Source organism: Glandiceps talaboti, chromosome 1, assembly GCF_964340395.1.
Source record: "Glandiceps talaboti chromosome 1, keGlaTala1.1, whole genome shotgun sequence".
NCBI classification, from domain to species: Eukaryota; Metazoa; Hemichordata; class Enteropneusta; family Spengelidae; genus Glandiceps; species Glandiceps talaboti.
This window is the reverse complement of record NC_135549.1, coordinates 19,311,168-19,338,574: the sequence shown is the minus strand read 5'-3', so window position 1 is coordinate 19,338,574 and position 27,407 is coordinate 19,311,168. Positions and strand designations below refer to the sequence as shown.

Genomic DNA, 27,407 nt, shown 5'->3' with positions numbered 1-27,407 from the left:
AGATATTTTTAGTATTGATAATAATTGTGAAAACCTACACATATAAAAAAAAAACGTGACTGACAAAATAGCTCCATAATCTTTTTTGAAAGGCTCATGAATGATCAAATAGCCTGTATAAATCACATCACATATACATCAAACCTAAATTTCAATCCTAATTTTTGTTTTTGGGGGTTGCCGAATAAATGTGAAATGTGACATGAGCTTTCATGTGTAACCACTTACTAAAAGTAAAACACTGGCTTCTGATCATCATCAGACCGTCCAAATGTATTGCCTTTTATCTTCAAGTAAAGGATACATTATTATGTGTGCATATATGTAGGTGGCTGCCAGAAATGTTGTCAATATGTTGTGGAGTCTGATGGAATGTAGTATAGAGGAAGTGAAAGTTCTACAGACATTACTTGTACTACTCACTACAAGTAAGATAGTCCAAGGAGACATATTAGCCAAGGTAAGGACACCTTACACTTTTCATGAGAGCAAAAAAAAAAATGGTTCTGCCTTGCTCTGATGTATGCGTACCTGTGTACATGTATGTATATTTGTATAATATGAAGCTTTTTGCAAGGTTCATTTAAATTATTTCAAAAATAATGGAAAATGGTATCTGGCATTGCAGTACCTGTAAGTATACCACAGTAGTTACAAGTGTTTTCTAAGCAGTTTTTCCCCCATTGAGGGCTTCATATCAGTTCCCATACATAACTACATTGTAGTCTTGCAGTAAGACCTTGGATCAACAGCTTTGGGGTTACTGAATAAATCTGAAAGGTAATGAGTATGTGTCAGGCTAGCGCCCTCAATCATGACCTTCGATCACTTTTACAGTAAGCAGGTTAGCCCCAGGGCAGAGGGTCTACTAGACTAATATTAAATAACTCAGTATGTCAGTAGATATTCCTTTTTGTTTAGGGGAATGTGATATTAGTTATGTATATTAGTCAATGTGTCTATATCATTGAATGAGTGAAATATCATTTATCATGTAATGTAGTCAAGATATACAATCATGTAGTAAACATAAATGTGATCCCAGAAAAGTGATGCATGATCCTGGGAATTGTCAAGTCATCGATACACGACCTACACAGTAGTCTGGCATATATACTTACACATGTTATGTCTTACAGGCAATAGTGATCTGTTTCCGGTTACACTTTTTCAAAGACAGTACCACCAGTAACACTGCCTCAGCTACAGTCAGACAAGTTGTGACCATAGTGTTTGAAAGGGTTGTTGCTGAAGATGAAAGCATTCAAGGTATTTAAATTCAGATCTATCCAGAAAATCAAATGAACAATGCTTTAATAGTGGCACAAGCTGAATTGATAAACTAGTCCAAAAAGTCTAATAAACTCCCAAACACCGTAACTGTGTCATTTGTTGATTGAGGATTTGAATGTGTTGTATGTCCTTGCACATGACACATGAATCCTGTTGTACATGTATACTAAATGTCTTTTGTACATGACAACTCGAGTGGAAAGCTCAGAGACATGGCTATCTGGCATGACATACTGACTATATAAATGACATTGTCAAGCCAGACAGCCAAATCTTTTGGGTATTTATCACTTGCGGTATCATTTTGTATATGTATTTAGTATTACATTTTATAATCATCATCATTATCATCAAAATAGACTGTATTTATAGAAAGATTGACCTTGATGTTTACAGATTCTGAAAAACCAGAAGTGGATATGGAGAGTCAGAAGTCTGGTAATAAATCTGCTCCACCATCTCTCTATCCTTGTGCAAGGGATGCCTATCTACTCTTTCAGGTACAGTTGTGTGTTTGTTTTACTGAATGTACCCCTAAAAAGTGTCAGAATTCACAAAACGGAGAAATTGTTCATGATTAGAGACTGCAAAGAAATTGATTGAATATGTTACCATCTGTCTTACATTTTCAGTTGTGGGTATGTTGATAAGGTGTGACAAATATAGGCCTCTTTGCATGTACATGTAGTTGGTCAATGGCACACCATTTTTCACAGAATAAATGCTCAAAAGCCATATTCTCATCCCACAAATCATATCCACATGCCATAATCATATTCCCATCCCATAGTCAAATCCCAATCATGATCACTATGCCATACTGTCATATCCCAAAGCCACACAGTCATATTCCTATGCCACAAATCATATTCCCATGACAGTCATATGTCCATGGTATACAGTCATATCCACATGTCACAGTCATATCCCCATGCCATATTAAAGCATATGCCCACATATCTATGCTATACAGTCACCCCCCATGCCATAAGTCATATCCCCATGCCATAAATTAAAGCCATATCCTCATGTCACATGTAGTCATATCTCCACGTCATAAATCCATATACCCATATGTCACAAAGTCATTAATTACATACCCATAGCCCATACATTCAGAATAGTTTGTTGAGTTAGTATTCATTGTTGTCTTTCCATAATTTACCCTACAGGATTTATGTTACCTAGTGAATGCAGACCAACCGTACTGGTTAGTTGGAATGACAGAGATGACACGTACATTTGGTCTGGAGTTATTGGAGTCCATTCTGAATGCCTTCCCACAAATCTTTCTCAACGTAAGTAATCACTGAGAATATAGATATATATATATATACATAAACCAATAACAACAGTAGCTCCCCAAATGGTATGCCATATTATTGTAGATGTGTTAGGTTAACTGATATCAACATGAGATTGAGACCAAATTTTGAAGTGCCATTCTCTGATCCCTAGACAACAAAAACTTTGAATTGTTCTTTTGTCAATCTTGAAATCTCTTCACTTCGAGAACACAATGTCAGACACTTACATTACCTATAGTAGAACTTTGGTTTTATAAATATCTATGAACTATCTCATTCATGCATGTACAAATATGTCTATTTTATGTCTTTCTCACCCCAGCATGATGAGTTCAGCTTCCTGCTAAAAGAGCGAGTGTGTCCACTGGTGATCAAGTTGTTTTCACCCAGCATCAAATACAGACAGGGTTCACCAGCACCACCATCACCATCACCAGTAGAGAAACCCTACTTTCCTATCTCAATGAGGTTACTCAGAGTAGTGAGTGTGTTACTTCAAAAATACTACAGAGTATTGGTAGGTATGACTATAATTCATAGCAATTATAATGATATGCCGCAAGTTCTAATAAATGTTAAAGTAGGCATAGAAAAATCTAAACATCATGTGCACTAAAAAGAAACTCAAACTCATGCCCAGAAAGATAAAATTAGCATACTTTAATGTTAGGGAAATAATTTATTCATTCCATTACATGTATACATATAGCTATGCTTGTGTGCTGTGTTATGGCTTAGCAGAACATGTATAGCACCTCCAATGACTGTATGAACAGTTAAGTTATAGCTCAGGTTTCACTCAAGGTGATCATATGATTTTGTCGACACAATATGATGAGAAAGCTATGGTATATCTGGAATCTATATTTCTGAGTGATTTGATTTTCAGTGAAAAGAGAAATTGACTATTTTACAGTTACCTGGATTAATTTGCAATTTGCAATTTGCAACGTGGTTTCATAACTCTCAGTAATAAGTATTTTTACTGAGAGTTTATTTTTACATTTTAGTAGAAATAACACACCAGTAGAAACAAACTCTAAAGTGAAATGATTTAGTATTTCAGTACATAAAGATCTGTTTTCAATTTTTTAGATGAATGCAATGTAAAATGTTAAACTGGTCATATGGATAACAAAATGACAATAATTGTGAATTCTTTATTCATAAACCAACTTTACTGTGTTTTCCTACTTGAAAAAACTATGTGCAATAAACAGATACCAAGTCCTTGTTCAATTGTAAAAAATAAAAATGTAAAATATTTGTAATTGTATGTACAATAGCTTTCTAGCTTTTTTTTGAGTTTATTGAGTTTAATACAAACATGGACTTGGTATATGTTGTTTGACATTGTTTCTTCAAGTTAGGAAAATATAGTAGGGTTGTTTTCTGAATAAAAGATATCAAAATAAATATCAATTTGTCTTCCATATGACCACTTTAAAATTTCATAATTTCATTTAGAAATTTAGGTTCTTGAAATTTTCAAATATCTTACAAATGTACAGTCATGTAACTATACCTACCATGAATATTTACAAACTTTTCTTGTTTTCTAAATGAAGTGAACCATGTCATTGTTGTGTCATTTCAGGTCACAGAATGTGAGATTTTCCTTTCGTTATTGGTGAAGTTCCTTGATGGCGATAAACCCATGTGGCAGAGAGCTTTAGCCCTTGAAGTTTTGAATAAAATCAGTGTCAATGCAAAACTTCTGAGGTAAGTCTCATTGTGAAATATCAACAGAAGAAACTCAGAAACCTATTGTGATCATGGTGAATAAAGCCATCAATAGATTCACAATTGATTCTTTTATCTTCTTTATCTTTGAAGTGTGCTTTGTAAAAACTATGACTATTGAGAAGGCCCCATTACAACATTATAAATCAGTAATATTTTTTTTTTCGTCTTTGCAGGTCAATCTGTGAGAACTATGACATGAAGGAACACTCCTCCAAAGTCTTCCGTGATATTGTCAATGGTCTAGGTTCATTCATTCAGTCACTCTTTGTCACACCCATGCCAGATAGATCAGTAACACAAGCAGGTTAGAATTGATGTTATTTTTCAAACCACTGTAAATCCAAAAAAAAACTAATCCCCATGTTTTGACAAGTATTAACCCTAGTGAAAATTTGATATATTGTACTTGTTCATTTATCATTAATTTGGGTGCACAATTTCACCAATGTGTTACTTTTTATGATTCTGTAATTTAGCAAAAACCAAACTCTACTCACAGCCATCTTGTTTTGGAACTGAACTTCCACACCTCAATTGAACAATTGAATCTAGCACAAGATACTGTGTTATGCAGAATACTGCAATCAGTTCAAGGCAAATGAAAATTTAGAATTGGCTTACTGTGATTTTAGCCCATAGACTTGACTATCAGGCTTGAGAATACTACAGCAGCCTGTGAATGGGGAACACAGCAAGTATCTAGGGTGACATTGATGGTACTTTCAATTGTAATGTTTAAAAAGTTTGATACTAAAATTGTGTGTAAATTGTGTTTCAGTGACAGCAAGTCAAAACCCAGTCCAACATCCAGGTAGCAGCAATCCAGCAATGATGGGTAACCTTCATGTGGGTGGTGGGGTAACGCCACAACCTGCATTTGTGTACAGAGGTATATGGATTCCATTGGTACAAGTTTCACCACCATCAACAGCTAAACCTACCTAGTAAGTACTTAACATTAACAGTTGTTGTCACTTCAGTGTGATTGCAAAAAAACATTGAAAGAAAATACTGTAATATTGCATACCTGTTAAGATGTGTAACTTTAGGGATGAAAAAAGACAAACTGTATGCCCAATACATCTGATTAAATTCATCAACACAGCCAAAGATTACTAAAAGTGTGCAACTCTCTACTCTTCAGTTATGACTGTACTACTGTAAAATTTACACTACTCTTTCTGTACTGTATTGTACTGTATTGTACTGTAGTGTACTGTACTGTACTGTACCGTATTGTACTGTAGTGTACTGTACTGTACTGTACTGTACTGTACTGTACTGTACTGTACTGTACTGTGATGCATTCACCTGCACATTATGCTGTACTCAGCAAATATGCTTTGCTTTACTTTGCTGTAATTACGTTCTTTACTGTACATGTCCTATACTATACCGTGCTGTGCTATGCTGTGCCGCTTTGCTGCACCATACCATACCATACTGCACTACTCTACTGTAATAGACTCAATAAAAACTTTTATTGCTGAATTAGGCAAAGTTTGTATGAATGTAAAATATAATGCCATTTCTTGAGGAAATTATTACATTAGAGAAAGTTAAAACTGTTAATCACCTTTCCTTGTCAAAGAGATCAAGGGATGCAAGATATTCTGACACGTGTGGTCCACAGATTCAAAGTCTGAGTTATTTGCTTCAATTTTCAGTTTAGAAATGCTAGAGAAGACAGACCCCCCACCATGTACAATACAGGATGGATACGGCATGTCAGTGGCCTTCAGCTGTCTACTTGATATCGTCAAAGGTGTTTCAAGTATCATTACCTCAGAGCTGGAAGTAGAACAAGAAAAAGTAGAAGAAAGAGACCGTCAAAAGCCAGACAATTGTGATGGCCAGGTGGATTCTGTTATTGGAGATGATATTGATGCAGGTAAATAAAACCATAAAGGGATAGTTCTTTTTGTTCCTTTTAAGAAAGAGAAAGAGATCAATTTTATGGTAATATTACTTGCATTTGTACTTTGGTTATTGTAAAGTAAAAGACATAGGATACAAAATTTGTGTAAAACATTGAATGGTTTACACAAATTTTTTATCATATATCTACGATTTTCGTAGACTATAATCTTTACGTATTTTACACTTAAAGTGGCACATCCATCTGTGATGTCCAAGAGCCAATACCATGTCTGTAAGTGTTCATTTTACTCTTGAAGTGCCACACTCATTTTTTGATGCAAGACCTCCACATACCTTCTTATATGTTCATATTTCAGGGCTACGTTCACTATGGGAATGTCTAGTTAATTCATCATGGTGTGGAGTGTTACCATCTCTAGCACTGCTTCTTGATGCAAGGTAAGCACGATATAGAAATATAACTATTTTATGCAACGGATATTTGCTAACTTGCAGATGTTGATGGCCTTGCAAAAAAATGTGACTGATCAAAGTTTGTTTTGAAAGTGACAAATCCTATCCACAATAACAGTATGGATGATCATTAAAAATATTCCATTGACAAGTGACTGAAAGGGTTTATTTCATACATGTAAGTTGGAAAGCTTCAGAGAGCTTTAATAAAATGATTATGAAGGCATACAGATACAGATATACATGAAACCCCAATGGATTGAAACATTCAAAATGTGCATATTGCTGTATTTGACTTTGTATTGCGTGCATTATGGGATGTTATCGTACATACTGTATGTGGTTAACAAATAATACACAGTGATGTGCACTTTTACTGTATAAATAGTTTGCAAAATGTATGTACAAAAACAGAACTTTATGAATTGTAGTTTTATACTCGTTTATTGTAGAGATGAAAGCAATGTTGAAATGTTTCTCTCCATTATTCATTTCAGTACTGATGAGACAGCCACAGAATCCATACTGAAATCAATGCAAGTCTACGCCAGTCTGTGTGGTAAACTGACTTTGAACACACCAAGGGATGCATTCATTACATCACTGTGTAAGGCATCACTACCCCCTCATTACGCCTTGACCGTTCTGAATATCCAGTCAACAACCACTTCAACTCAAGGTGCTAAAGATAAAGGCAAGTTGACAATGTGTGCTCCTTATTGAAATAGCTTGAAAATCATTTTTTTAAAGGCTCGGTTATAGTTAGATTTGGATTGAAACGTAGGTGTGAAAAACAGTTGTCTTGCAGAGCTACACATAGAAATTATTGGTACAGAACAAAAGAATATAATTCTAGCATTGATGCAAGAATGTGGGATTTAAACCCAGGCCTGTAAGGGGGAAAAAGCTTAGCTGGATTTTCATACATGTAATTCAAAATGTTGTAACACAGCTATGTTGTTTTGTGCAATTTGTCAGTTTTCAAATAGAGCAGAAACTATCCATACACAAACTACAGAAGGTCATTATCCGCAAATTATGATGAGTTGGTTGTGAAATAGTGGCACTGATACTTCATTTGTATGAAAGTATTAACATGACATAAGTGGAACAAAAGATACTGTAAACTTGCAAATTTTCACTAAAGATTTATTTTCACTTATTTCACTAGAAAACAAAAACGCAAAAATGAGAACGGTATAGTGACTAAAATGCCTTTTTTTCTGGTACATGAAAACATTGTACAAGTCTTGTAATTAATAGTCAAAATTAATCTTTGAGAACAGGCTGAAGACTAAAATTTTGTAGTGGCAAAAATGACTCAGTTTACAGTCTATGTACCTGGCACTGAGTTTATGAACAGAAGAAAGGTTATCAGATACACAAATAAAGCACCAGTGGATAACGACCATTCTGCTATTAGACATTATACCATGCACATGCCAATGATGACATCATTTGTCACAGATTGAGAGTTCAGTTAAATAATGTGTTGCCATGACACATAACTGAAAGCATGCTAGTATCAGTGGTTATATTGGCTATTCTATGCTATTTGGTTTATAGTTATTTTAGTGGGTGATATCAAAAGTTGGTGGGTGAATGGTCCTAAAAGCATGTATTACACAGTTAGTTGGTGGGTGATATCAAAAGTTATTGACGTACTACAGAATGGTCGTATAGGCATGTATTGCACAGTTAGTTGATGGTTGATATAAACAGTTATTGATTATGCATAGAATGGTCCTAATGGCATGTATCATGCAGTGGGTGAGTGATATCAAAAGTTATTGACTTTACATGGAATAGCCCTAATAGCATGTATCAGACAAAAACTCTTCGTTGGTGGGTGATATAAAAAGTGATTGACTTACTACAAAATTGGCCTATAATGAAAAACATTATATAATGAAATACATTATATAGTCAAGTTAGTGGGTGATATATAAAATTATTGACTTTGTGTAGAATGGTCTTAATGACATCACTGTCAGACATACTTTTGCTTGCCTGGTGTAGAATGAAAACAGCTCAAAAGTTGAGAAAGATTTCATAGCGGTAACAACTCAGTGCATTTCCTGTTATGTTATATTATAATATAGATCAATGGCATGTACTGTGTGAACTTTAGCCTTGTATTTCACACTATAGCAGGCAATTTAGATGATACAGGGATACAATCATCATCTCCCTATTCACAGCAAGTATTGTTATCAGAGTTGGTAGCCAAGTAAGGAGTATTAAAATGAAAAAAAAAATTATGTTGGGAAGGAGGAAAAAAGTAATGTTTGTTAAAGCTATCATGGCATTTTTTTTCTGTAACTACATTGCTAATTTCACAGACCCATTATGTCAAAAAGTTGATGCTGTAATCTAGCGGGACCATAAATTGTTTGTTAAAGTTTGAGTGCATTGTCCTGCAACTATGTTGCCATTTTCAAAGAACCGTTCTCTCTCAGAAGTTGATGCAGTAATCTAACGATACTATGAATTGTTTGTTTAAAACTAGTGCATTATCCTGTAAATGTATTGCCATTTCCATGGAGCCATTCTCTCTAAAACGTTGATGCAGTCACCCTGAATATAATATTGATAAAATTGACTTGCAATAACTGAGGTATGTTGATTCAGTGACTGTGACAGTGTGATGTACATGTAGACATTGGGACATTGGTAAGACTATATGGTGGTGGGCTTTATCAAATTCATGTAATGTATTGCATGTACTTGGTTAGACTGTAAGACATGTCATGTCAGTCAGCCATGATCGGCCCTCTCTTTATTTATGTGAGTGCTGCAGCTGGCTGATAGGGATGCATGACTCCTCACATCTCACAGACTAGTGCTTGATATGAGGTGATGTTGTCTTTGCTCTAGCAGTTCAGTTGAATGTGCATGATTCATTTGATAAATCATATCATTTTGTCTGTTCATTTCATTTCTCATTGTTTTATTTTGATAATTTTATTTGATAAAGATCTACTGGAACTGTTTAGCGGTAGGTGATACTGCATCCATTCATTGTTCAAATGTTATCGTTTTTTTTTTTCTTTCCGTGGCAATGTGTAACAATCACAGCTGTCAATCTCACTGCATCAGGGTCTGTAGTTTGTATTTTTGTGGGGATTGAGAAAATCAAAGCACCAAAGAACACCTTTTGAAAAAACGCTAAGAATTTAATACCTTCCTAACAAAGAGCACCTTGTAGTGAATTGATTAGTGTGTTTTCTTCACTGCCAGAACCAGACTTCATTGCCAGGAATTCATCTTGTCATAACACGAGACAGACAAGCTCTGAAAACCAAACACTGTTGTTTTATTTCAATTTTTGAAGGAAAAAAGTAAACTAAAGAAGAAGACTTGTAATCTTGAAACTTACTTTGACATGATTTATCAGTTCACGATCATTTCTACATGAAGTCACTAGAGGGCGCTGCTTATGAAATAAGCACTTCAGAATTTAATTCTATGTCCATGATGGAATGAAGATTTCAGTTGTATTTAAAAGTAACAACACAGCACTAAAATGACAACATGTGTCACATCAATCTTCCTGCTTTGTCTGAAATTTGATTTTGGAATTAAAGTGTCAGCCATCAATGTCATATATGGATGTTTTAAAACCTAGGTAGAGTATTGTTTTGCCGTTCTGCAAAATATGTGTCATTGTAGAAAGAAAGGGTGAATTTGCTTTTTTTTGGCAAGTTACTTTCAGGTGAGCTCCCAGTTGGTGCCTCATTTGTATACCTGTTCTAAATTCTTTTGTGCTAATACATAATTATGCTTTTTTGGTGTTTCATTATAACATTAATAGTATTAACAGTAATATGATACCAGTATATTGATGGTGAAAATCAAGAGATCTAATCGGTCTAAACATCAACATAACTGTGCTAAAATAGTGGTAAGCTTGTCATCAAATTAGGCTATATGTATTTGATAGTTGATTGATGTTGTCTGCATCCATTGTGTCCTCCATATCCATACCGGTATTTGCTAAAGTTTACATCTACTGGTCAAAACCGTGGAGTATACCAACCCCAGGAATGATTTACTGTTAAATATATGATAACCAAAGTACTGTATGCACCGTAAAGAAAGTTTTATGTACTACCATATTGAGCAAAAGAAATAATACCAAATGTACAAATGAAACACTACCTCGGGATTCCACTGAATGTTGTCTGCCCAAAAAAGCCAAATTCACTTCATTTTTTTTACAATAATCCGCAGTGCACAAATACAAAACAAATATTTTTCAATACTTCAATTCCCTCGTGTAATTTAAATCTTTGCAGCCGCGTATGGATGTGAATTCTCAATATCTCAGTCCTGCAATAGCATTTGACCCTCATGCTAGTGGCTAGTGGGTCAAAATAGAACAAGAAGGTCGACTTATTCTCATGCACACCTATACTAATGCATATGAATTGTTTGGAGTGGAAGTTTTGGTGTCGACCAAGAAATCAAATGTTCATTGTTATGATGTGCCTAGGCAGTAATATTCTATTTCAGGTACTGACTGAGAATTGCTAAAAATATGTAACTTTTTACATTGTTTGTAGGTCACAGACGCACCTCAAGCAAAGATAATCTCCTGACTATCGGATACTCAGCAGACAGTGGGCCACCAGAAGCCACGGATGGACGTAATCAGGTAGTAGCGGTAGGCACCCCATTACCTACAGTACTAGGGACTCAACAAGGACCGGTAATGGTGAGTAGTTGTAGCTGGGTTGGTCTAGGACACATAAAATGCAGCAACAAACTGGTAACTTGAACTCAGGGCTGTCGGTAAGATGAAATCAGTAAAGATTACTCCAATCTTGGAAGATAAAAAAACGTGGTAAGAAAGTTGAACCGTAGGCGGTCTGTATGGTAGATACACATTACTGAGTGAGATAGGCAGTTAGGGAAAATTTGGTGTAGGGAGTTGAACTGTAGGCTGTCTGTATGGTAGATACAAGTAGCAAAGACAAATTGAATAGAAGTTTTGATATAGTTTTATAGTAGTATGTTTTCAATCAAATTATTCAGATATGGTTTATTAGTAGAGCATACATACATACATCCATCCATCTATACACACACACACACACACACACACACACACACACTCACTGACACACACACACACACACACACACACCTAAATACAATTTAAATGTGAAACAGATCAATTAGTTTAACAGATTTTTCTAATACTAATAGTTGTGAGATAAAGCGTTAGTATAATTGTACAGAAAGCCAAAGTAGATATTTACTAGCAAGCTTTGTCTGTACTCTGTTGTAACCCAATGCTTTACCTAAAAGTATGTATTCTAAAGGAATGTTTGGTTTGTACTAAGCTAACTTATAGTAACACTTCACTTGCATGGAGTGTCAGTAGTAAAACTATAATCAAATGTTTAGTAGTTCATGTTACTGTTGCCAGTCACTCATGTGCACATCTAAAATTATGTAAAGGTATGGTTATTCAAAGAATAAAACATAACAATTATGTAACTTGTGAATCTTTTAGAGAAATATGTAACCCAGCATCCTAGACTACAAATTCTATTAAAATACACAAATTTTGTAAAAATGCTGCAAAATGTGATATTTTGTTCTGTACCTGTAGTACCCAGTTTTGTTTTGATATGTCATGCAACTACACTAGAGGTTTAGCTTGAGTCCCCAGTAGATATCTTTTGTATTTCACATTTTACTAACCAATATGTGTATTGAATGTATCTAATACCTCACACAGTTTATTGAATGTCATTTTAATACCGCACCCCTTTAGTTTCACTTTTCCTGTAATACTAATTATGATCATTTTAGCACCTTTTGCTTTGCTTTGTTACTATTAACAACTTTTCCTGGTTGTCAGAAAGGAGGGACGGGGTCTAGTCTAAAGTGGTTACAAAATTTGAAAACTAACACTTGCTTTTAACGCTTATGTTAGCATGGATAGTGGAAGACGAATCAATCATTTTATATTCTCTTGACTAGTGTTCAAAGATTTATAATAATAAACATTGATTATTTACATGTCATGGAAATTTTATACAGACTAGTCAGTTTTGTTTTTGAGACTGGTAAACTTACACAGATTATACCGTACCTGGTACCATAACTTTCTTTGGGAAATGCCTGGAATTTAGATCTTACCTCCTTACTGCCTTTAATTTTAACAAAACTGCTGACAATTCTGAATAAAGTTTAAGTAGCAAGAGCCACGTAATTGAGATGTAATCATGTATAACAAAATTTGCAGAGTTGTTTCAGAATCTCATTCCACTTAGATGAATTCTATGGTTGCAAATGATTAGTATCAGTAAATTCAGTATCCACACTTAAAAAACATGGGGGGTTTTCTTTGTTTAAAAAAAATGTATATTTCAGTGGAAGTGAAGCATGAGATAACCAGGAAGAGGTGTGCTAATTTAAAAACCCTAGTAGCTGTAATATTTTTGATATTTTTTGTTCCGTTTGAATGTTAGAAAACTTATCAAACATTAACTGCATGGAAAGTGTTCAATCTTCCTATATTAGGTGATTCAGAATTTAATTTACCTGTTTGCTAGTGTTGATGGTACCTATGTATGCTGACTGGATATCTGTACGTATGAAGAAAACATTCTTCAACAAATTATTTTACATTTTCTGAAATGCTGAGCTTGTCAAATTTAATCATGAGGTGATTAAATAAATGAGTTGAAAATAAGAACAAAAAATATAGCAAACGTTACAGCTACTAACTAGTGTTTTAAAGTGTGCGCTAATTATGGAGTGTATAATAAATGCTGTAAATAAATAGATTAATAAATAAATCTGGCATTTTATGATACATATTATGTATCATACATGCAAAATCAATGCTATGATACTCAACGTATGATATACCTATGGAGAAATTTCATTTGTCCTTCCAACAGGCTAGTGTTTTATTTAGAATTGAAATATCAGACTCGTGGAATATATTGAGTAAAAAGATGCCAAACCAGCAAACTGGTGATGATTAAGATTTTTGTACTCCAAGACAGCTATATCATATTATGACCATACTGGTTGACATGTAAAGTATAACTGGTGCAGAGTTTCTTTTTTTCCCCAAGCTAAACTCAGTTTGATTATTATACAGTAGACCCTGGTTAATTAATACTTCATCATAAGTTAGAATATGAGCAAACTTGCAGCTAATGCTTTGACAGCTAGACCGTAGTATCGTTCTCCCCATTTTTTTGTTTTCAAATTTTTGCAATAAAACAGAATATGGTAAATTGTTAATGGAATTGCAAGCTTGTAGTTGTACATCAACAAGTTTTTATGTAAATAACTTGCATGCACGTTACAGTAAGTGACACTTATCAACTAGTGCATTCCACTATCAGTAGTCAAATATCAACCCCTGATAATTTCATACAGTACTTTTTTTTTTTTTGCATGAACCCCTTCATCCATTATATAGCCAGGGTCTAAATTATAATACAGCAACTTGTTGGTGTAACAATGAAATTTCTCCCTGGAATAAACGTACTTGTATTTCTTGTTGAAATACTTGAAGTGAAAGAAACAGTACTATATACTACTGGTTTTGTTCTTATTGACAGTTAACAGCCAAGAACTTACAGTGTATGCGTGCTATTCTAAGTGTTGCACACTGTCATGGTGGTATTCTAGGCAGTGCCTGGCATCTGGTACTCACAACCTTACAACACTTGACATGGATCCTAGGTCTAAAACCTGCCAGCGGTGGTAGTTTGAAAGCTGGAGGTGCCTCAGAGGGACCAAATGCTGTCATTACTACAGCAGTGATGGCAGAATTACCAGTCCTGTCGGCTATGTTGTCAAGGTTATTTGAAAGCTCACAATATCTAGATGATGTAGCACTGCACCACTTAGTGGATGCTTTGTGTAAACTCTCCTCTGAGTCTATGGAACTAGCACATGCTAACAGGGTAAGTTAACTTTTCTTAAGTTTCTATGACATCCTCACAAAGTTTGTCAGTAAAAATGATTACAGTCATGCACATCTTCAGTGTGTGTGCATGCGTGCGTGCGTGTGTTTGTGTGTGTGTGTGTGTGTGTGTGTGTGTGTATATGTATGTGTGTGCATGCATGCGTGTGTGCTTGTGTGTGTACGTGCATGCATGCATGTGTGTGTGTATACGTTTCTTACATTCATGTATTGCTTTGTATGTGTTTGTGTTCATTGATTTGTTGATTGATTAAGTTTTTGATTGAGCCATTTGTCCAGTATACTCATTCAAAGAAATGAATACAAAATGCATGTATATATGCAGCAATAAAAGAAAATTTAAAAATTTAAAAATTAGAATATTTGGTCAGCAAAACCAATAAACAGAATGCAACCTAAGACATGTTGAATCAGGAGAACTGTATATTGGTTTTACCAACTAGAGAGAAAGAATAAACAATATTATATATACAAGTTACAACATCTCAGTAAGTTGTTCTTGTAACCCCTGACAACAGGTGTCCCATAGATACCAGGTATATTTTAAAGTATGTACCAGATATCAAAATTAAAATCATTATTGAATATGGGTGACTCATTGACCTGACTCTCATGCAAAGACTTTCCTGGTACATTACTTGATTTATGTAATGGTAACATTCTTCATATATTGGTGTGTATAACTTGATCCTTATTAATCTTATCAATAGTTGAAAGTTTTGGAAAGTGTACAACTGTAAGATTGTAACATTAACACCAGTACAATGTATTATTGTTTTATCAATATGTGGATAATAATATGTACATAGGGAGTGCATACATACCTTCCTGTGTCTGACTCTCTCATATATGTTTCACATACAGGTATCGACTTAACCAGTACTTTTTTTGACATTTTCCTTAAGTTTGAAATGTGGAGCTTTTTAAAATCATTTTCTTCATTTGTGTGTTGCATTTATTTTATCACTATCAGTATGTTTTCCATTTTTGATCCATTTGATATTTTTCAACATTTCGCAGTTCATTCTTTAAATTTTTTTTTTTTTTAGGATATTTACTTGCCAGTCTTTTGTTCATGTACTTTCACATATATGTATGTGTGCTGCAATAGAAATGTCCATTATTTATTGTCTTGGAATTATATTTGACTGTTTTCAATTTTCAGGAACCATCACTGTTTGCTGTTGCTAAATTACTAGAGACAGGGTTGGTTAACTTACCACGTATTGAGATCCTATGGACACCAGTGACAGGTCACTTGTTGGAAGTCTGTCAACATTCTCACCTACGAATGAGGGAATGGGGAGCTGAAGCAGTCACAGCACTTGTGAGAGCAGCTATGGCATATAAACACCAACCACCACTGCATGAAAATGTGGTAAGTTCACATGAAATTGTCATTGTCTTCCTAGTATGGTTATTGTATTGTTCTATCTGGTCTGTGGATTAGATTTTTCATCCATTATTTAGGGAAGTGTAGTTTTTTAAAAATTGATGAAATCAGTTAATTTTGTATTTGTCTCTTGGCTGTGTATGTAAATTGTGTGTCTAGGTGACACAACTAAATGTAAATGTTTATCTGAAGGGTAAACAGAAAGACATTGTTGCACATTTCCTGGCTTTGAGTGGTATAAACCAGTATACAAATAGCCAAACACTGGATTTTGTGTCTGTCTGTCTGTCTGTCTGTCTGTCTGTCTGTCTGTCTGTCTGTCTGTCTGTCTGTCTGTCTGTTTGTCTGTCTGTCTGTGTCTGTCTGTGTCTGTCTGTCTGTCTGACTGTCTGTCTGTCTGACTGTTTGTTTGTCTGTCTGTCTGTCTGTCTGTCTGTCTGTCTGTCTGTCTGTCTGTCTGTCTGTCTGTCAAGGAAACCACCATAGCCATACAAAACAACTTCAAGTTCTCATTTTGTTTCATTTTCATAACCTTTATCATAGGATACTCTTCATGGTTTGTGAAATGAAACATACTTAACAGAATTTAAAATTCATTAAAAGCGTTATCGTGGAATGCTGGGGTTTTTTTTGGTACAGAAACATATTCTGCTATCAGAAACATGTAATTGTTAAAATTAGAATGCTCAATATGCACCAAATTTACTTTTGAAAAACTGACATTTTGGGCCGTAACCCTTCATCTTTATAGAAGTTTATGTCACATTTATTTCGTACTCAAAGGCCATCGGCCCAAAATACAAGATTTAAATGTTTTCAAACAAAAAGGACAATTCAGAACCATAATTTATGAATAAATACACAAGCAAATGAGAGAAAATATAATAAACATTACAAATCATCATTTTAATAGTTTCTTTCTCAAAGTCATAGCGTGAAAAACAAAGGCTGCCAAACGCTGGATGTGATCCACATTTGTACTTGAAAGTAGGTCAATGAAATTTACATCTGAAGGTGTATCCAAAAATTGCGCAGGAATGTATTTTGTCCTTATGTTGGAAAAGAAAGGACAAACTAGCAGAAAGTGGTACTCATCTTCAACCTGATTTACATCACACAAAAGACATATTCTCTGATTTCTCTCAATACTATGAATTCTATCTGATTCTATGCGTAAGTAGTGGGCCGAGCAACGAAATCTCGCAAGCATTTGCATGTGAGCAGGGATTCTGACTACATGTAAGTACTTTTCAGGCTTGAGGTAAAATTTGAAAGTGCAATACGTAGACAATTTATCGAGAGAACAAATGTAGCTGAGCCAATCGGAAAACAAAAATCTTTCAAAATTTTCAGAAAAGGTATGTATAAACTCATTAATATTATTTACAGTTTGCAGATCCCACACGTTACTCATACCAGCCATTATCAATAGGTTTTTGACATTGAACACCCATGTGCTTCTAGATCTGACACCAGATTTCTCTATATTCAAAAGCATGTCGTAACACTTCCTTGGATACCTAGTCGTGGGCATATTTATAACTTTGGCCCAGTACTTGATACAGCGTTTTGCCGTATAAAAGAAAATCGGCTTGCGCCCACATTCACCCAAGACAGCCACGTTAGGAGCTTTCTCCGAAACACCTAAAAACGATCGGCAAGCCAAATACTGGACCCGTTCAAGACATTCGTGTTTCTCAAAACCCCACACTTCACACCCATAGGTAAGGATAGGTAGTATCATGGTGTCAAACACTTTGAAATAAACATCAAACGCAAACATCCCTGTCACTTGAGTCGCTCTTCGAATAGAGAAAAAGGCTTTTCTGGCCTGCTGAGCAAGAGTTTTTGCTGCAGTAGACCAGATTAGCCTGCATGAGAAAATAATACCTAAATATTTATAATAGGACACAACTTCTAATGGTTTCCCATCAAAAAGCCACTTCTCGGATTTTGCAAGACGCCCTCCTGCTTTAAAAACTACCACTTTTGTTTTATCTAAGTTAACAGTCATCTTTATATTTTGCTAATAAAGGGAACTAACTCATTGGCTTTGTCAAGAATGATAATGAAAACATTTTTTTTTTCACTATTCACTACAGCAGTTGGAAAATCATTTTTGAAATGATATTTTGGTTTTAATGGTTCTATACAATGTGTCAGACAGTAAAAACTCAAACAACAAACTCACAGTTTGAATTTTGAATTGAATTAGAATGTTTTGATGAATATTCTGCTTTTGTGTACATTTATGGTTTGACATTTTGAGTATTCCCATAAGTCAGTACATGAGGCTATCAAATCTGACATTATATCATTGAAGTAATACATGAATTGATTGTCAGATAACAGTAGCTGTCAGAACAAAACAGAACGTAACATGTCATGGGAGCAGTCGCAGACTTCACTAAGAGTACTGCTTTCTAGATACAGGGTTAGTATGTTCTAGTCAATCTTGACTTGTCATCTGTTCAGAGTATTGTTACCAATGACAGAGGTGAGATTACATGAATATTATGACAGAACTCCATGATGCGTGAGTGCAAGTGTGGCATACTCAGGGTATTTGCACAAGTGTTTGCAGTTTTCTCTCTGTGGCTATGCTTGTGAAAGTGCAGCAGAAAATTCTGCAAGCACAAGTACAAATACCCCTGAGTACCCACACAGGCACTCACACAGAATTGGGTTCTGTTATTATCACATATCTTTATCCGAAACAACAAATTTCTGTAAAAATGACACTCTGCGATCACACATTTTTTTATGTAGAACAAACAATAGTGTCCTCATTTGCATATCATTTGCATGCAGGTATGCAATGATGTTTTCAGTATTGCATTACAATGCAAATGCCACTAGTATGCACACACACACCAGTACAAGTAATCTCTGGTACATATATAATAAGACAACAGGACTGTAAAACTGTGCATAAATACCAATTTAATGTCATTTATTGTGTGCACATTCTTTTCATCTAAATAAATACCCTTTTATATTACATCCAGTTTTATACAAAAAAATTACTAGATGTTTGTAAAAAAAAAAAAAATTGATGTTTGTTGTGATGACTTGTGTAGAAATTCATACTGCATGCTTTTCACCAACCCAGTAAAGAAAAATCTTCAGTAATATCTATATAAGAATGGGTATATCCCTGATTGTTAGCATTCTTAAACTAGGCATTGTGTGCTTCCCATGAACCCATACAAAAACTTTGACAACTTGCAATCAGAGTTTGACGTTCACTTTTAGATTGGGTCGTTAGATTTAGCCAAGCGCATTGTTCCAATTACAGTTTTCTATTGATTTCCATCGATCTGACATACTACCAGTGACCTTAGAAATTTGATAGTCTTGATATGATATTTTGGACTACTGCTAATTTTCTAGCTCTGATAATGTCAATGTTATTGATTAGCTCTCTGCACATTCTAGCAAACCAGAGCTATTATTTCTTTGAAATAAAAGTAGGGACCTGCTCGTTAAGAACGGTACCGTAAAACGGTCGTGGTTTGCGACGATGTCTGTGCAAAATACAGACCATGCTTCTCAGTCCACAGTCAATTATTTACTGCAAAACAGTAAACCTGTACTTTTCTTTTGAAATTCTTTTCCGCTATTGGTATCATGCATCTTTTCAGCTTCAGCCATTGAGATCCACTATGTTGGATTTAGGACCGTGATCTTGTAATTATTGTTAATTATTGATTGTTGTAATAGCAAGGATAATGATTTACCCTGATCTTGGATATTTTCATAACGATATCCGTTGAGTTACAAATCAAAATATTTTCCGCTTAAAGAAAAAAGTTACACAACATGTTGCATAACAAACAGGGCTTGGACATCATATTTTGATATGTACTCTGAGTGATGACAATACAGTTTAATGACTTGAATGTTTAATAATATCAAATTGTCATTTCTACATTGTTATACTAATTGGCATATTTCAGGATAGTTGTAATGTAAATTAGCAAACCATCATTGCAATCATGTGTGTGTGGGTGTTGAATGTTGTGTGCTGTGATGAACATCAAAATGACCTTTGCCATACTTGGGCTTTTTCCCTTCAAAATGTCTAAATGATAACTACCAGGATAAACATAAATTCAAAAAGCTAAATTGGTACTGACTTGCTCCTATTGTGTAAGCAGGGCTTTTGTTCATACTGAGAGTTTTTAAAAAAATGCAGGCTCATCTTTTCTATGTAATGTCTAGTATATATTCATGTCTTGTCTAGGGATATGACAATGGTGTGACAATAGAAGGATCAGTGTAATCAAATATACAAAGACAGTATAATAACAGTGATGCTAGTAGTAATAAACCTAACAAAAACATTACGTCAACTGAGTTTTATTTATTACGATTGTTATCAGAAGCTGAACTAAAAGTGTTATTCAGATGGTATATCATGCTGAACATCTTGATATTCTTCAATACAGGAGTTATAAAATTATTGTGTATTTCAACAATCTTTATAAATGAATATATTTGTCTTTATGACGTGGAATTTTTTTACGCTGATGTCACAGATGTTTTGGTTTTATGTTATAATCCATGAATTAATGTGCTATGTAAATGTACAGTCAGTCAGCTGACAGTGTGAATGCATCAAATTTAGTACTGTATGCTAAAATTAGTTTGGTCTGGCAGTCACCGTCCTACCATCAAGATGCAATGACTGCATAGGCAACATGAGAGGATGGTTGCAGGTACTGGTTGTCATATCTGCATATTATGACATATTATTTCTATCTGTGTGTCTTTTGGGACTAACCTTCTCTCTCTATCTGCACACACACACACACACACACAGTGTCTCTGATCATAAACGAATTTATTCATCATACATGGGGTTAGTCTACATTGTATGCACATTTTACTGAGTACAGTGCCAGATATGGATTTGTGATATGTAATTTACTTACATTTCATGACATTTTTCATATTGGCAGGTTTTTTGCAACCCGTATTTTAGAACCCTTGTAACCTTGGAAAGAATTTGTATGGTTTAAATTTACAATTTTGTGTGATTCTTTACGTTTTCGTGTAACCTAGATAAAGTGTAAACTGAACATATGTTAATTTTATCCCAATTATTCCCCTGATTAAAAAAATGCTAAGTGGCATAACCATCAGAGTAACGTTACATTTTGTAATTGATTGTAAAATCACAAATACCATATGGTACAGAATCCTATCGCTTAATCCCAAACTATACTCATGTATATTTCATGTCTGAGTTTATTCGTTCAAAATATTGCCTTTTGATTGCTATTGCAGAGACTTCAGGCCATGCTGCTGTCTCCACTACAGGAGCTGACAGGAGTAGGCCATGCAGATATCCGACAAAAACAATTAGAATGTGTACTCCAGGTTATACAAGATAATGGAGAAACACTGGAACATGGCTGGCCATTGGTCCTAGAGGTCATAGGAGATGTGACCAATGACCAAGGGTAAGACTAGATTGTTACAAAAAAACAACATTTGACCTCAGACCACTAACAAAGTCTGAGATTTGACATTGAGCATGACTGTGTGTATTCTTTTCATAAAACCTGATACAAGAATGTAACTGTACAGTGTTCAATCAGTAATGTAGAGGTCAGATAACTGCCATGGTGTAGCAGCCCCAGATGATAAAGTTCAGTCATGCCTTCGACTATGTGTGGTATAAATGATATAAACAGGACTATGAAAGCACCGGGGGGTGGGGGGTCTCAAAGTAAACCTTTGTACATATAACTCTGTTTCATTGATATGGTTACCGTTATTGAAAGTTGATAGGAAGAGGGAGTGCGGACTCGTGAGATGGGGGGGGGGGGGGGGGTCTCAATGTAAACCTTTGTACATATTACATAAATGTATGTATGTTGATGTATTGCATTTTCATTGGGTTGCCATTGAAAGCTAATGGCTGATGGAGAGGTGATTGGTGGCAAGGGGATGGGGGGGGGGGGTGCCAGTCTCAAAGTAAACATTTATTTTTGTCGTATATCTGTAGCTGTGTATTGCATGTTTCTCTGACGTGACCATGATCTAATTTGTATAATAATATACGGATTGATTGACAGGGAGAATTTGATCCGAGTCGCATTCCAAAGTCTACAATTGGTAGTGAATGATTTCTTACCCATGATGCCTAGTCAATATTTACAAGTATGTGTGGAAGTGTCTGCAAAGTTTGGTCTTCAAAATCAAGAACTCAACATAAGTCTCACCTCTATTGGTCTCTTGGTAAGTCAGAATAATCTGTGTCAACTTACACACACATTATTATGTAATTTGGTTATTATAGTTTTGTTTTACTGTACAAAATATCTGCTGTTAATGTCTAGGGAAGGGGTGGGGAATGTGACAGAACCCCATGACGCGTGAGTGCATGTGTGGCATACTCAGGGTATTTCCAAGAGTGCTTGCTGTGTTCGCTGCATCCTTATTTGCATATCATTTGCATGCAGGAATACAGTAATGTTTTTAGTATGGCACTGCAGTGAAAATATACCACTAGTATGCATGCACACTGGTGCAAGTAATCTCTGGTACATATGTAATAATATACAACAGCTGCACCTTTGGGTGATCAAAATCAGATTATGTATGGGGAGGGGGTTTCAAATATGTAACAGTATGTAGGGGGGGGGGGGGGCAAGTAAAGAGAAGTTAGCCAATACGTACAATCATATTATATCACATTAATGGTTAAGTTAGGTGTTGGGTGATATTGAGTATTTGATATCAATAGTATTCATATAACATTAATGTTTGCTTGGCTAAGATACATTTGTAAAGATGAATATTTAGGAAAACATGACTTTTTCTATTTAATTATACTCATCTTTCGAGAATGTTATTTTGAAAATGTGGTATATTGACTAATCATCACTTGCTCTCCTTCCTCCTTCCAGTGGAATATTGCAGATTACCTTTACCAGAACAGAAACAAGATAAAAGTAGGTCTTGAGAAGGATGCTGCCATCGGAGAAAGTAGTGTGAAGCCGAGTCACTTACCACCATCTGATGCATTATGGCTATGTGTATACTCCAAACTAGCTGATTTGTGTGTAGACCAGAGACCGGCTGTCAGGAAGTCTGCAGGTCAGACTTTGTTTTCAACTATCAGTGCACATGGAAGTCTGTTGGAACCACCAACATGGCAAACAGTACTCTGGCAGGTATGTACATTCTCTCATTGTTGTACTTGATGTGAAATCTAGCAAGTGGTGAAATGAAAGCAATTCTCAGCTGTGTTTACAGAGAAAGTTGACAAATTTAGCATTTAGTAGCTTTACCTAGAGCGTACCCAGTGATTTTTCAAGTCTTTGGTAACCCCAGTAACAGAAGGGAGATTTGATAAAACTGGCATAGATTTCCATACATTGTATACGGCAACTAAAATTTTGATGAGGAACCCTAGTACCCAATAATAATAATAAGTTTATTTCACCAAGAATAAATGTACATGTACATGATTGGTGAGGACCAGAGAGGTAGTTCTAGTGGAACTAATCGAGTCTCTGGCCCTGAATACATACACTTGTTAAATGAAAGCAGTAAATTTTGCCATCTTATATACATTAGATATACATTAAATATATTTACAGTGTCAACAAAGACTGAAACTTACATTAGAAAGAAAAAATATGATACAGGATTTTCACTATACTGTGTTCAAAAGATAATTTTTAAGCGACTTTTTAAATAAATTTCTTGAGGTTATTGATTTTATCAGATTTGGAGTTTCGTTCCAGTGTTTTGCGATAGAGTAATAAATGTTGTTTTGAGTTGTACTTAAATTTACTTTTGGAATAACGAAGTTGTCGCCAGTGGCAAGACGTGTATTATATGAATGTGATATAGAGGTAGCATAACGATCTATTGAATGAGCATAATGACCTGTCTTTAAATCAAAAGCAAATACACAAGTTTGGAATTTACAAAGCTTATAAATGTTAAGAATGCCAAGTTGTCGGAATAAAGGAGCACTAGGTGTGTTTGGATCAGAAAAGGTGATCAGTCTAACGAGTCTTTTTTGTAATTTAAAAATGCGGTCTAAGTGAGTTTTATATGCATTGCCCCAAATTTCAATACAATACATTATATGGGGAAGAATAAAGCAATTGTACAAAAGTAACATAGTTGATTTAGGGAGATAATGGCGTAAATATGAGATAAGGCCTACTTTTTGGCTGACTTTCTTAATGACTGTATCAATATGGGATTTCCAGGCTAGTGAGGGGTCAAGAGTTACCCCGAGATAAACGGCTGATGGAACATTTTGTATTGGCAGATCACCGACAGATAAAGCGCCCTCAATGTTGCACTTTCTATTGGTCGTTTTAAAAATGATGTAATTTGTTTTGTCAATATTAATAGTTAGTTTATTAGACTTGCACCAGGTATGCACTTTATTAAACTCAGTATTAATAGTATCTATGTCAATTTTATGTGTTTTTTCTGAATAAAACAAATTGGTGTCATCAGCAAATAACCTGAATTTGAATTGTTCAGAAGATTTGCTGATGTCATTGATATAAACTAAAAAGAGAAGTGGGCCTAGGATGGATCCCTGTGGAACTCCACAAGGGATTGTTTTGGCTTTTGAAGTGCAATTATTTATATTAACATATTGCTTTCGGCCTTCTAGGTAAGTTTTGAACCAATTAAGAGTCGACCCTCTAATCCCATAATGATACAGTTTTGATAACAAGATAGAGTGATTTATCGTATCGAAAGCCTTTTTGAGATCAATAAAAATACCAAAAGTAACAAAACCGTCGTCAATTTGCTTAGATATTTCAACTATGAGGTCTGCTAAAGCTAGTTTTGTGCTGTATTTCTTACGGAAGCCATATTGGCTATCAGTGAGAATATTAAATTTTTCAAAAAATGAACACAATTGTTTATTTGCAACAGATTCAAAGAGTTTGCTAAACACTGGCAATACAGAAATAGGTCTATAATTGCCGATTTCGGTAGCACAACCTTTTTTGAAAATTGGTGTTACTTTTGCCATTTTTAACTTTTCTGGGAAGGCACCCTGCGACAAAGAAATATTAATGACATGAGCAAGTGGTTCAACAATATGTTCAGCTGCCTCTTTGACAAGTTTTGGGTGTATTTCATCAAAGCCTACAGCTTTACATGGGTCAAGTTGACTAATTTCTGTAAAAATATCACATGGATGAACAGGATGAAAGAAGAACGACTGAGATTGCTGACTATCAAGGTACTCACTGAAGTTGGTGCGACAATTTATTCGTGATGCCAAGTTTTGTCCAATGTCAACAAAAAACGAATTAAAAGCATTGGCAATATCTGTACTTTTTGTAACAAAATTACCAGGATTTTTATCATCTTTTAGTTTTTGTGGAGCATTATTTTTAGAATTCTTGTTCAGTATTTCATTGATAGTCAGCCACTTCTTACGAACATTTCCAACAGACAAAGACAGCTTATCACAAAAGTACTTTCGTTTGGCTCACCTCAACAATTTTGTCAGCAGGTTGCGATATAATTTATATTGATGGTGAATTGAAGAGTTTGCACAGTGTCGTTTTGTTTTAGAAAACATTTTTTGTTTGTTTTTAATTGAAACTAGGAGACCTTTTGTCAGCCAAGGTTTCCGTAAACGCTTTCGAGGCCTTGAAACGCGTTTAATTGGTACATGTTTAATTGCCGTATCATGAAACAAATTATAAAAAGTATTGTATGCAACATTTGGATCATTTGAATTGTAAACATCGTTCCAGGAAATATTGGCCATGTCAGCTCTAAACGAGGCTGAATTAAAAGAGGAAAAGTCGTACTTGTAATCAGCTGTTTTGGTATTGAATACATGACGTAAGTCCTTGAAAATAGCAAAAATGGGATAGTGATCGCTTATATCAATTTGAATAGTGCCAGCTTCAATGAAATAATCACGAAAATTTACATGGCAATGGTCAATTAATGTAGCGGTGTCAGCAGTTACCCTGGTCGGTGTATCTAAAACTTGGTAAAAATTATTTTCATTGAGAGTTGCGATGTAATCAGTGAACACACTGTTGTTGCTATCTGCATCAATGTTGAAATCGCCTAATAAGACACATTTCTTGTTACTTATACATAAATTATCAAGACAGTCTGCCAAACTGGTTAGAAATTCCTGAGTAGGTGTGTTTGGAACTTAGATAGATTTTACTGTACCTTCTTTCCACTTGTAATGAAAAAATGATAGTATTGGTATTGATAAAAACTTCATTTACACTCTCACAATGTGATAAGTTTGAATACCACACATCACATTGGGTTGCATCTGTATTGACATATTATAGGGAACATGTGTATGTCACCTTTGTGCCTGATTTCTATGAAATAGCGGACTTGTGTATGTCACCTTTGTGCCCGGTTTGCATGAAATAGGGGACTTTTTGTTTCACAGCAGTATCAAGTATGACCAAATGACAACCATATTTATTGTATTTGTTAGACAAATTTGGTTCCTATACTTTGTCCTACCTGCCATACCCATAACTGTGTTGTTCTCCTCTATCAATTATCCAAATACAAAGTATCTGATGTATTAATTCTGACTTGGAGTATATTCTGCCTGGAAGACAGCATAAAATAAACTTTTTGTACACAAGACAACATCACCTCGACAGAGAAATAAATTCATGGCTGTAAATTGTAATACACAGAGTAATGCATGATTAGAGTGAATGACCTTTAGCAAAGAGGTCACAGGAGCCATAAATAGAATGTGAACAGCTTGTCATATTGGAGCTTATTTTATAAAAGTCGTGACCCCCAGTCTATATTGTAGATGCGGCTTTGATTGAGCTAATGTTTTGTGGACTCATGATTGTTCAAATGTTCAGAGGGTATGCTGGTTTGTTTTCTACACATTTTGGTTCAATCCTTACCACTTTCAGTTATTTTGGATTGTAAGCTTTAAAAATTAATGTCATGAGTACAACAAAAGAGAAACATCATTCAAGCTGAATACACATCACTGATCTTGGCCTTGATCATATTTTGAGTTTAGTTCTTGTTACTGTTAATAAACACATTTATTGTCATTACTATCACAAGCATCCAATTTGACTTTCTGTAAGTGTTAGAAGTATAACACAATGTATAACTAGTTTTATATGGATGCCATCACCAGCAATTTGACAAGGGTATAACTCAAATCTCCACGAGTTAGCAGGGTGGTGTGAACTGTTATGGACACTAAAATATGAAAAAAATTAAAATCATCAGAATTTCCAATACAGGGTAATGTTCTGGACACTACAAAATTAATAAAGGTAATTTTAAGCTCATCAGAATTCCCAAACAATAGTTATGTACATAGGTCACTTTGTACACTTTC

At 34.9% G+C, this 27,407-nt stretch overlaps 1 protein-coding gene across 1 annotated transcript in view; it reads left to right on the top strand.

Annotated features, from left to right (window-relative positions):
- Window positions 1–27,407, top strand: part of LOC144437673 (protein MON2 homolog) — a 47,813-nt gene that overhangs the window by 4,990 nt on the left and 15,416 nt on the right. The window contains exons 4-20 of the mRNA XM_078126715.1: window positions 329–460; window positions 1,140–1,269; window positions 1,690–1,793; window positions 2,466–2,591; window positions 2,923–3,117; window positions 4,198–4,322; window positions 4,520–4,650; window positions 5,125–5,290; window positions 6,014–6,237; window positions 6,584–6,665; window positions 7,178–7,374; window positions 11,246–11,397; window positions 14,276–14,623; window positions 15,809–16,021; window positions 21,329–21,504; window positions 22,123–22,285; window positions 22,957–23,223. Of these exons, the coding sequence (XP_077982841.1) occupies window positions 329–460; window positions 1,140–1,269; window positions 1,690–1,793; window positions 2,466–2,591; window positions 2,923–3,117; window positions 4,198–4,322; window positions 4,520–4,650; window positions 5,125–5,290; window positions 6,014–6,237; window positions 6,584–6,665; window positions 7,178–7,374; window positions 11,246–11,397; window positions 14,276–14,623; window positions 15,809–16,021; window positions 21,329–21,504; window positions 22,123–22,285; window positions 22,957–23,223 (2,931 nt within the window). The remainder of the gene's footprint in view (window positions 1–328; window positions 461–1,139; window positions 1,270–1,689; window positions 1,794–2,465; window positions 2,592–2,922; window positions 3,118–4,197; window positions 4,323–4,519; window positions 4,651–5,124; window positions 5,291–6,013; window positions 6,238–6,583; window positions 6,666–7,177; window positions 7,375–11,245; window positions 11,398–14,275; window positions 14,624–15,808; window positions 16,022–21,328; window positions 21,505–22,122; window positions 22,286–22,956; window positions 23,224–27,407) is intronic.